This window comes from Acyrthosiphon pisum, chromosome A3 (assembly GCF_005508785.2).
Source record: "Acyrthosiphon pisum isolate AL4f chromosome A3, pea_aphid_22Mar2018_4r6ur, whole genome shotgun sequence".
Taxonomy (NCBI): Eukaryota; Metazoa; Arthropoda; class Insecta; order Hemiptera; family Aphididae; genus Acyrthosiphon; species Acyrthosiphon pisum.
In genome coordinates, this window is record NC_042496.1 from 25,714,204 (window position 1) to 25,727,456 (window position 13,253).

Below are 13,253 nucleotides of genomic sequence, written 5' to 3' on the forward strand. Positions count from 1 at the left end.
CACACACGCACGCACTCCCAAGCGGTTACACGTGTGCCCGCACCCTTCACACTCACACACGCACAACCGATTGATCGCGTCGCCCGCTATATAGCCCGCCTGTATGTGTGTACCTCACCTTTATATATAATATTATAATTATGTACCCTCCGCCGGCGGATCGCGCGAGAGCCGATCAAAATCGAAAGCGGAACAAAACGCCTATAAAACCCGTGTAAAGGCCACCTATATTACGTTGTTATTATTATTATGCGTACCACGCGTACACACAAAACGATAATATTACATCAAAACAATATAACAGGCGTTACATTATAATAGTGCCTATATTATTTTAGTGCTGACGGCATTATCAGTGTTTTCTTGATAATATTTAATTAATTTGAATTTTAAATCGTCTAATACTACGACGGCCGAAAACCGCTTTATTATAATATAATATAATACTCAGAGATCCGATACAGTTTCCAATAGGAAGAATCGAATTTCTCATGACATACGAATATGAGTATTCAATATAAATATATATTATAAACTGTATTTAGGTTCAACTATAGGTATACTCTATTACTTATTGGGTTCCCAAATTCCCGGCTCCCGTATGTTTTTTAAACGAATTTAGCTGAATTCGAATTGGCGTGTTTCAGCTGCTGAATTGGCACCGGAGAGCACGTCCGATGGCAACTCGGAGCACAATTCGTCGGCGGACGACGATTCGCAACTAAGACTTAGACTGAAAAGGAAACTGCAAAGAAACAGGACTAGTTTCACCAACGACCAAATAGACAGCTTAGAAAAAGGTTAGTTATAGGTGGTCAACATACGTATAAAACACCAAAATCGTGTATTACATCATACATATCGTTAAATTCGCGAGGCAGAATATATCTGAAATCTCAATCTAACAAGACTGATATTATATAGTTCCGTGTTTTGAAATCCATGGCGCATTCTCGGCGACCGACCGAATTTTGTTTTGATAGTAACACACCTATACCTATATAGTATTTTAGATTTGGAACCAGATTCGGAATTTGTATTTAAAAGGTTTAATAGTTATCATGGATCAAAGTGATCTATATCCTCGGTTTATATAAACATCACACTGCAGTGTATCTTATCTGGCAATCGACATTATTATTATGTTATGTATCATATTATATTCATTAGATAAGAAAACATTTTTCTGAAGTTTTAGTTTCTCGTCGTGCACAATATTCATTAATCATTTTCCCTTTTCGGTCTACAATATGTATTTAGACTATTGAGTTGTTGTGGTTGTCAATTGCAATATGCAATTTGAATTTTACCGTTAATTATTCGTAAGCTATTCCCATTATTTCTCAACTAACATTAGTCAATCAAATTAACTGTAGTGTTAACACATTGCTGTTGTCCTATTAATTTCAATCTGTCGTGTTCAAACTAAATTGTAATTTTACATGTTTTAAACTTCATTCAATGCTATAAATCGATCAATGTCGTTTGACACTATACATTTATTGAGTCAATAGTCCCAATTCAGAATATTAAGTAGTAAAATATTAAATAGTAGGTAAGGCTAACAAATCTCTAATGAGTAGTAATTGTCAGTATGATTTGTGTCTGCCAAAAGATAAAATATCTTAATTTACAGTATACCTAAGTTAATGTTTGTTAACCGATATAATATCGTAAGGCATATATATGCTGCTATCGGCTGCTTTGAGCGTATTTATTACCCGATCACCATATTACGATTATAACAAAATGTAATTTAAAGAATTTAGATTACAAAAAAATATACCCATATAACAGAATATCCCAATTTGAGACATTTAACATAATATAATATAATGTAGCCGGCCTTGCCAAATTTATTGTTGTCATCTATATAATTATCTGACTGGATTTCCAGTCATAAAATATTTTAAACTATCTAGTCAATAATCTCATTAATTATATCCCTAAGTTAAGGTTTTCTTTGTTTAGTTTTTTTTTTAGATTCTGAGCGAAGCGATAAATGTGTTGATTTTACAATGATGAGAGTTATTTTTTATTCTGTGAAAAATATGTCTAAAATGTTTAATAATCATACCTAAGATTTGAAAACTTAATACAATAGACTGCTTATAAATTGTTATTACTGAATTTAGAAAAAAAAAACCTGAGCATAATTCCACAAATATTTTTTATGAGCGTCTGAAATTTGTCTTAACAAAATAGGCAATACTCGCGTATACACTACCTAGTACCTATACACCTAATAACAATTTGTTTATTCTGTTGTAATTCAAAAACGGATAACCCATATATACTTGACTTTTTTACTAAATATTTATATTGGTATTTTCTACACATGGTATAATTTTTAAAGCAAAGCAGTTTACCCCTATTTTTTATATTTAATTGGAGTTAATTGCTATATACACACAAAACACGTGCAGCTAATGTTCTTTAATATTAATAAGGAATGTCTCTTCAACAACTTCAACTGTATGTCATATTTTAGGATGGTTGAAATATCCACTCTTAAATCACCTTTATTAAAATTATTTTAGAACAAATACATATTTTTAAATAATTGATTTCAACTCTTAGTATAGCTGATGCTATAGGTATGTTCCTATCCTATATTTGTAGGTATTAGCAGTAACTAGTAATTTGATTATGCTCAATTTAATTAATTTCATTACAAAATTATAAAAAGAATTATACCAAAATCCTATAATCCATACATGCCTTGGCGGGAATTTTGTAAGTCTATATATAGTTCCAACAAAAGTATACTCATAAACACAAAACTCCTATAAGTCATAAGCATCTTAGAAGAAATAGTACTTAACTGTAACTTGTCCGCTTTTTCGTCAAGATAGCTCACCTCACGTGCCTTTGATGAGCATAATATATAAATGTAATCAAATTTATTCTGATTTCAGAATTCGAGAGAACACATTATCCAGACGTGTTCGCCAGAGAGAGGCTGGCGGATAACATATCTCTTCCGGAAGCCAGAATTCAGGTAATACTAATAATCGCAGGTTTATATACATATATAAATATATATATATACTTCAGTACCTATACCAGCTACATATTATTAAGACGAAACATAAACGAAACATTATAACATGTATAGGCACATATATACTGATATAAGTATACCTATAACTTAATATATACTTCAGACTTTGAGATTAACAATTGTATTATTCGGAAGTCGGACGCATTCGTCTTCGACGGTGTTCCGTGTGTAATGCTATTAAAATATATAGTATACCTATACATTGTCATAATATGATCCACGGTAGTGCAGTGGCGGGGAACGAGTTAGTGAAAATATTATTCGTGGCGAGGATTTCCATGCTGGCGACAATGAAAACCACGGGCGATAGGGTGCGAGGTATTGATTTTGAAAAGGGGGCAACCTCCCCACACCAGGGTATTGTGTTTGTCGTGTGTACGGGTATGTGCGCTCGTGGTTGGCTGCCGCCAGTCGCCGGTACACCGCGTGTATTATATTATATGCGAATAACTGGCATTCCGGTGGTGGTGCTGCGTAGGCGTGAGATGAATTTTCATCCCTTTATAAAAAATAAAAACAGCCCTTCTCTCGCTTTTCCAAGGGGGAAGTGACGTGAGTGTAACAAGACGTCCGGAATAAAAAGAAAACTGCAGAAACTATTTGATAATATTATTACCTATACATAATAACAAAATAGATACGTACTGTATGTATCTAATATAATATAACAACGGTCGCTTTCTTCGATTTGTGCAGCGTAATTCCGTTTTAATACGATGACGGACACATAAAAACACGGAAACATCTTCTGCAAATCACCTCTCCCCTAACTACCACGTACGCGCATACACACTCACTCAGGCAATTAAGTTACGACACGAGGACGGGCGTATATATAGGCCAGTTTGATTTTATTAGCGACGGGTATATTATACTCGTATATACGATATATATTATTATTATATTTATATACGCTCGTTTATATATATACAGTAAAAATAATCTGTTTGTGCCGAGCAATTGGGGACAGTTCAATTACCGAGAACGTGCCCTCGTCCCCTCCACTACCACAGCAAAATAATATATATACACTTACACGCTCACTATAACTGTAATATACCTACTACATGTATTATAGCCGTACACAGCAGCAGTCCCACGATCACCACCAGTTAGGAAATTGTCCTCTTTGCTGCCGGACATCGGGGGAGAAAAAAAGAAAGAAGGAAAAAAAGAAACTGATTAATCGCGGACCGCCCTCACGACGATAATAAAAACCCATATGTGTGAGTGCGTGTGTGTTTTTGTGTGTACCAGGGGGTGGACATAAATTTAACGAGCACAAAGGGACCGCTGGTTTTTAACTTCCCTCGCGCCGACAATAAATTCAACGACCGTCGCGCGCAACGAGCCTGTTGAACGTTTTCGGTATAGGTAACATTAATAATAAATAATAATATTAACAACGAAGAAAAATAACCTAATTATTGACGAGACGATAAAATACTCGTTACGTTTATCGTATAAAAATGATCCACGTTGAGTTCTGCTAGGTCCAAGTCCAAAGTATATATTATATTATATAGGTATTATACTTTTATATTCAGTAATGTTTATGCTTACTATTTATGATTTTATATCACCACATTTCCACATCACTCATTATTTTAATATTTTCGTAATCATTGTCGGGAAATCTTCGTGTCATTTTGATATATCATAGGTACATGCCGTGGTATTTGTATTATATATAACACTTATATAGTTATATAGTTATTGAAACTGTATAGGATACAAAAGTTTGCCCCGAGGCATGCATGTTGCTTTTAGTATAGTATAGGTAAATAGATGCATAATATATCTAATGGTGTATAGTTTTAGTAGATACTATAGACCCGAAACGCGCTCGCGAGTCTATGTATAATGAATTAGCTATTAAAGTATAAATCAGGCGCAATACGTTTCGAAATATTTAATCAGATCCGGAATAGTTTATGTACCTACATTGGCTTCGAAATTAAATATTTATTATATTGCGAACTCGACGAACTTTCGACACGGGCACATAATATAGGTAGCGTATAGTACGCGTATGTGTACAGTGTACACACATACACACAGAGTAGTGTACGTGTGTACAGTGTACACACATATACACAGAGTAGTGTACCTGTTAATATACGACTGAATATAATTACATGTGGTCCACGTATATATATTATAATTCATATATTATATTACAGTAAAGACTCAAGTCTTAATAACTCAAATTTCAACTTTTAAGAGGGTAAAAATAAATTTAACTTGTGTATGGTTAGAGTTACACACGCACCTACCTCTAATATAACTTATTTAACTTCAAAAAAAAAAATTTGAATTTTAAATTTTAATGTACTGAAACTAATAAAATTGCAGTCTCTGTGACGTACACGGCGTACACACTTATATCATCAGTTTATGTTGTTTATAATTCTATATAAATGTAGGTACCTATAAATATTAGTATTTATATAATCAATGATGATATTATTACAACCAAACAGGGGCAGGGCGTGAGTAAAAAGAACATCGTCAACGACCCCCGGCGTCACACAATAATCGTATTTATTGTTTATATAAATGGTACATGGTACCTTCTATATTTTTGTACATCAGTGGGTGGTGTACTAGCCGGTGCAAACGATAATATATATTATAAGGGGCGTTCGTCCGCAACATTAGCGGAATTGAATATTATGTAGGGCAACCGGTCATTAGCTAAATTAGAAACATATACACGAAACCCACCACCGCTTCCATAATAATATGCTCGTCGTAGTTTTCACGGACCGGTGCGTTTGGTGAATGGTCGCACAGTCGAAACGGAATCCGTCGATCCATATGTACGCACGCTATATGTACATTCGTAATAAATCCTAATGGAAACATAAACGATCCGATCCCCACGAGCAGAAAAAAAAGCCAAAACATATGTATACACGACAGACGTATATCATCCGAAAAAAAAATAGATACAGAAAGAATAACGCATGTACGCTCGCCAAGACGCGTATACACATATATCATATTATGTATAATGTATATGTTATATATTGTGATGCCACGATGGTTTATCGCGTTGACTATTAACCTAATGAAACTTATGCCATATTATTGATGTGCAAATCATTTATTTTTTGGAATCGAATTATCTGATATTCGAGTATAGAAACCGCTGAAAATGAGCGGTGTATAGTGTATACGTATGAAAGAGGCGGGATAGTCGCAAATGTGTAGTTGCACCATTGTTGTAAACTGCATTAAATATTTCAATTACATCGTGTTAATATACAATATATAGTATTTACTTAAATGTACATTTTAATTGTCGGAAAATAAACTGAAATCTATAACTTAATTTTTCGTGCAGGTGTGGTTTAGCAATCGTCGAGCAAAATGGCGACGTGAAGAGAAATTGAGAAACCAGCGCAGGGGTGGAAGTGGAGGAGGTGGTGGAGGAGGAGGTGGAGGACTTGACCAGCAAAACGGTACACCAGCCGCACTTTCTTCATCATCCGCGTCCGTAAGTCCACCGGCCGGCGCCACGTCGAATGCGGTTGGTGGTGGCGGCGGTGGCGGGGGTGGTGGTGGAGGCCACAACAACCGGCTGGCGTCCATCCAAGCGGCTGGTTTCAACCACATGTACCAATCCATCTCGCAACCAATTGCTACCATGCCCACCGACAATTACGGGTAAGTCTTTACTTGCTGAGCTTACCAATTTAACGGTATCTAAGTTAGAAATATATCGAAATCGCGGAATTCAAAGATTTTTTATGGAAACAAAAAATATAAATTTTCTTTTGAATTCAACAATATAACAGCTCATTGCCTACATTCGTTAATAATCACTTTTTTCTTGACCCGTTTAAAGTCAAATATTATGGTAAAATAACTTCCAATGTGTATATAGGTATGTATATATACCTAACTTAACTTACATAATATAGACTATATTTAATTCGGTAGGGTTTAAAAAGGGTATTCAACATCCAAATAAAAGTTTCAACACGTCCCATAATAGTGGAAATCTGGTATAAAATGTTTACCCGCACATCATTTTACAGGTTTAATAAGTAACGAACGTGCATCGTTCAGTAGTATAGGTATTTGCGGCGATTCTCACAAGTTATTTGATGTATTATGTTTCAGTTCTATGTCGAGCATGGTGTCCGGTGGCCATCATCACCATCACCATCATCACCCGGCCAGCTCGTACCCGTACATGTTCCATCACCCGCCTCCGGACTCGTTGTACAATCACCCGGTATCGTCATCACCGCGCGTCCCTTGCCAACCCGCTCCCGCGCACTCGGTCAACGCCAACACGCATCCGGCGGCGTATCCCACTTCTACTCATCATGCGTCCAACACGTCACCCGGTGCTACAGGCACAGGTAAAAATTTATAATTATATATATATTTTTTTATTCTATGACCCAAGGTAACATAGGATATTAGGGTGTGTGGGGAGTTACGATTGGTTGAGTATCATGTAGCGTTTATAATTATAACAGTTATTATTATAACAGGCGGGTAAGGCAACGACGACATAATGGTCAGCCTGATGTATATAATAATATGGCCTAGGTAGAGGATACAGTGTTTTTGCATCAATAAAAAAAGTTTTATGCACATATAATAATATGATGATGAGTTATGTCGCAGTTGTCTGCAAAAGATGAAAACATAATCACTTTCTGCACTATCGGGTGAGGTTAATTTCACACGTTTTAGGGTGTAAATTCTCGAGTAACTTAATCAAACCACTTAAACTTTTAGCACATGAACACTCTGAGGAATATAAAAAAAATTAATTTTAGTTATAGTTTAAAATTATATACGCAATACGCATAGTTGTATCTTGTACCTATTATGTGTTTCAACTAAGCATACAGGTTAAAACTATATACGTATAATATATTATAAATTACATACGTAAAATACATACGTTTGAATCTTCCGAAACCTATAAATCAAGGTGCTCCACTGGACTTTTCGCGATTTATTTTGTACATGTTAATATGTAATATATATTTTTTTTACATGTTAGAAATTTCGTGTTTTCAGGCGTAATATCTGCCGGAGTATCGGTACCGGTGCAAATACCATTAAGCCAAGCGCCGGAACACACATACTGGTCGAGATTACAGTGAACGGATGACGGTAACCGCTGACGAGATATTTTACATATTATGTACATTACGACGAATGTTCTGAGCGATCTAATTTTTATTTTAATAAACATGAAAGATTTTTAATTGATGTTTTTACCAATGTAGGTACTGACATAATATTATATATTATATATTATATTGTAAGATATTAAAATATTACGTAATAATATTGATATTATTGTATAAATAAATTGTTCATTATAACCTTATATTATAACCACATAAACACTATACAGAACAATATACGAATATATATATATATATAAATATTATATATACATACATACATAGAATAGTAGAGAGGGATTTAGTCGTCAAATTTTAATTTTGATTCTAATACAGTTTTCTTTTTTACTTTGTTTTAATTTCTCGCGTAGTCTTACTGTGTAATAATATTGGAGTCTCGCATATCTCTAATAATAATATGTTATTTTTACGATAAATAGATTCTATAGTAGCTAATAAAGTGATCGAATTTGTCTATTCTTTTTTTTTACTTGTACATTACACAATCTATATTTGTATCGCGACATGATCTCGCGATTGTTTACAAAAAATGTGTAAAAAAACCATTATTATCAATAAATGAGAATCGTAAATAAATATTGTACAACCATGTGGACTTTGTTTATTATAAACACCTATAATTGTATGTACCTATATGATATAATTTATTATAAACTAGCAGCACGGACGCCGTTCTTATCTTCGGGATACAGCACAATAAACTTTGCGTAGAATCAGTTTATTTTTTTAACTAACTATTTGTATACAGATATTATACGGTTTCCAGAGACAAAAACTGAAAAATAATTATGAGTGATTTCACCGATTCCGTTTAGAATCATTGCTTTTATTTTTTATACTCGAAAAAGAGCTACAAATAAAATTTAAAGTATACAAGTATACAAGTAAACACCGCAATATCAAATGTCGACATGAATCAGATGAATGTCGAAATTAACTAAAATTCAGGAGACATTCGGAATTTTATTATGGCTAAGAAGTTTTTAATACATCGTTATCTAGCACAGAGGCAAAATACGATACATAGTATATCAGTATATCACTATGTCGAATATGATAAAATATCAACAGCACAATTTTTTTGTTCTTTGGAGGTTCCGGTTGTACCATCATTTCATAAGGTAATATTAATAACTACGCATACTATAGTATACAAACCGGGGTTGAACATTATTGGTGGGTTCACCAATAATACGCAACCCCGGTTTTTTCGTTCAAATTCAAATTGTTGTAAGTTGTAACTACTAACTTGTAAGTACTTACATTTGAAAAATACACGAAGTATATTATTGTGTTTGAATCCCCGTAAAGATACAAAACTTAATTTTTTCAAGTAATGACAAACCCCTTTTAACTTTTATTGTACATACCAAATACCTATCTAAATATTGTGAAATGGTTGATTTTTTGAAAATTTTGAAATACCTAGATATCTAAATCAAAATTTGAACGAGTAATTTTTAATCTACCTATTAATATAGATACAATATAGGTACTATCACTATGTATAAACCTCAGTATTTAATATTTATTTTAGAAATTCTTAAAAATTGTTTTACAAAAATATCAAATGTAAGTTATATATATTAATCTAGTATACCTACATATTTCAAAAATTTTAAAACGTTAATATAGGTTATACCATAAAAGCATAATAAAAAGTTTAAATGAATATTTTGCAAACTGATATTATTATAATTGACCTCTATCATCATCAATGCATATTATAGTTAAATACCTAAATAACTTAAGAATACTCGCTAAATTTTTTATTTATAAATACATCAATATTTTTAAAAACAATTTCATCCATTTAACAATTCACAGAAAACATGGATTGTTCTCATTTAGAAAATAGAAGTTAGTATCGTTAATGCGTACTCCTTAAATGGTGGTATACATTAAGTAGAAACTCTAAGTACTTATTTGAATAAATAAATAATTTAGACACAAAATTTGGATGTGTATGCTTGGTGGAGCACGCTGTATAATTATAGATACCTAGTACCTACTACCTACATATATCGTAAAAAAATATAGGGATTTTCAATATAACATGAAACAGTGTTGATTTCAAAGTTTCACTAAGGTTTGTGGTAAGCAGCTGTGAAAATTATAGGTAGGACGTAAGAACATTAGCAAATATATAAATAATTATAATATCCATCAGTGAATTCGTAGTTTCAGAATTATGTTTAGATATAATTCGTAGCTATACTAAAACGATGATTTGACATCTAATATTATATAAACTAATTTAAACTTTGACGAGTTTCCTATTTATATACTATTTCGGCGGATTATTGCTGATCAGTGGTATTTATTTGGGTTCCGCATGGATAAATAAGTGAAAATATTGGTTTTGATGACGCTATACAATCAATGATTGTTAGTGCCCAGATGATTATTTAGATCGCGTACCGTAAAAATTGTATAACAATAACAGGATTAAAATAATAAGTGTACAGCGTTAAAAAAAATCTTTATTTAAACTTTAAAACTTTAGACTTTAAAAAAAGTCTTTATTAACTGATAATATAGATTATTAATATAAATACATGTAATATAATAATTTATATTAATAATCTATAGTTTAAAATTCAAACATTTCAATAAATTTATATTAATTGCATTTTTTAAAACCAGCTAAATGGATCAATATAATATTCGAGCAGTAATAATTGAAAATATATGCTAAACATGAACAATATGATTGAATTCTTACAATAATGAATTCGATATGGTTCATTTCACTTAGATACCTATAATACCTATACTAGTTTTTATCATAGTTAATAATTTCATTTATTTTAAAATCAATACAATATACCTACATCATCTTAATTCTTTTCAAATTCAATAAATCGTATATCATTTTTAAATTACGTATATTATATTATTATCTAATTTTTATAAAATTTAATGATTGTAGAGTATTTGGTATAACGTATATCCACTATCCAGGGTATTTTTTCCAAACACATTTTATTATCTATATTGCATGCGGAGCATAAATAATATATCCACTAAAGTAATTAAAGTTTGGTATTATAATTTAACTAAGAAAAGTTTTTATCAAAACAGGACATTTTAAGTAGTACAACAATTTTTGAGAATTTGAAAAAGTGACCTATAAGACGTATAATTAAAAATTCCAAAAATCTAAATTTTAATAAATTAATTATTAATCGAAAAACGGGTGTGACAATGCTTGGTGAATCATCCTATATATATATACACACCACTTAGCAACTAAAATAACCACAGTATTACACCAATGGTAGTAAAGTAATAAATTGATGAGTATCGTCGGTACGATGCTTAGTATATAATATATGGTAATGGCGATGTTACAAGAAAAGAAAAGGTTTTTGTCTGATTGGAAAACTAAAAAAAAAAAAAAAAACCAAAAGCTATACGAAACGAGAATTTTCAAACTCGCGCTCACGGAAGAGAGCGGCTAAAAGATATACCGAACTAATGAAAAAATGCGAATACGTCGAAAAGGGCTGACGTGGCCAAGCGGGGCACAATGGGGGATACTCCATATGAACGGACGTCGATGATACCTATATATACAGACAACATAATAGTAAGCGGCGTGTATACGGTTATACGACGGAGTATGGAAATACGCAAAACTGAAAGAGGCTGTGTTGGGAGGGAGGAGTGGTAGAACTGCAGCAGTAAAGAATAAGAGGGAAATAATAAAAACAAAAAGGGGGCAGTGTATACGTTTAATGTTTATAATAATAATAATATGTAACCCACCAATGGATGGATATAAATATATATACACATTTTATGTATTACGGGGGCAGAACAATAATTTAAATATTTTTCTTTTTATTTAACCGTATACACTATACACAATACAGTATACAAATTATTATTTTTATACCGAGGAGAGATGCCATTGTGTTGAACCGTCGCTCGAAAACAACAAAACAATATATTATTACATCTGACTATCTGAGTATATAGTGTATTAGTATGTTGTACAGCAACAATGTTGCGTGTAGTGTATTATACATTAATTATACCATTATTAGTGTGATAGTACAAATAGTACAATGTTATATTACACTAAATACCGCAATGTACGCACGTAGAAAAATCGAATCACGCAGCGATTTTACATTTTACAAACACAACAGGCGCTATATCGCTATAATCCCCTTGAAATACAATACAATGTGTTAGTATAGCGTATTGTTTTTTTTTTTTTTTCATATAATTCTTGTATAATAAAATATTTTTAATTAGTTAATAGATTACGGCTTATCAAAATATTTGTCGAAATCGTCCAGAGATTTTTGATTTTTACAGTTTTAAGATTTAACCACGACGACGACGTGATGTAAAATGTACTATTATAATAACCTTATCTATAAATATAATTGCAAGTATTAACTAAAGTAGTTTTAACTGCAGAAACGTACCTATAAAAATGTACAAACCAATGGCACGTAGTACTAGTACTAGGTAAAGGTAAGTAGAGTTAATGAAAAATTTTAACTTGAGCTATCAAGTTATAAGGCAACGTTAAGAACGTTACAAGTTATTAACAAACAATATACATTATTTTAACTCTATAATGACAACCAGAGGTTAAAGTTAATATTGAGAAAAATATTAACTCCATTAAAAATTAAAAATCCTACTTTTTTTTTGAAAGACAACAAATGTATGACTGTATGAGTACCTATTATTAGGCAGCTATCAAATAATAATAATTATAATAATGAAAATCATTAATAATTTGACAGTTACAAAAATCGTCCAAATGGAAAGGGCTTGAACCCCCTGGCCCCCTCCTGGATCCGCGCCTGGCTTAGGCAATTACAAGTTTGTGTGGACTAATTTAATACTAGGTACACAAAAAGATTTAACTAAAAATAATTAATTAATTAGCTTTAACAACTGTGAAGTAAAATATAGGAGCCAGGAGGAACCTATGTTATATATTTTATAAACAAGATTTCCACTTAAAGGGATTTGATACC

At 32.2% G+C, this 13,253-nt stretch overlaps 1 protein-coding gene across 3 annotated transcripts in view; it reads left to right on the forward strand.

Moving 5' to 3' along the window:
• The window catches only part of LOC100167378 (paired box protein Pax-6), a 46,606-nt gene extending 37,770 nt beyond the window's left edge, over positions 1–8,836 (forward strand). For 2 of the 3 annotated variants that reach the window (XM_001944211.5, XM_003246027.4), the window contains 5 exons: positions 648–800; positions 2,919–3,001; positions 6,414–6,736; positions 7,196–7,440; positions 8,114–8,836. In XM_001944211.5, coding sequence (XP_001944246.2) covers positions 648–800; positions 2,919–3,001; positions 6,414–6,736; positions 7,196–7,440; positions 8,114–8,199 — 890 coding nt within the window. In that variant the 3' untranslated portion in view covers positions 8,200–8,836. The remainder of the gene's footprint in view (positions 1–647; positions 801–2,918; positions 3,002–6,413; positions 6,737–7,195; positions 7,441–8,113) is intronic. The other variant, XM_016806301.2, reaches the window with a different exon arrangement.
• Positions 8,837–13,253: the final 4,417 nt, after the last annotated feature.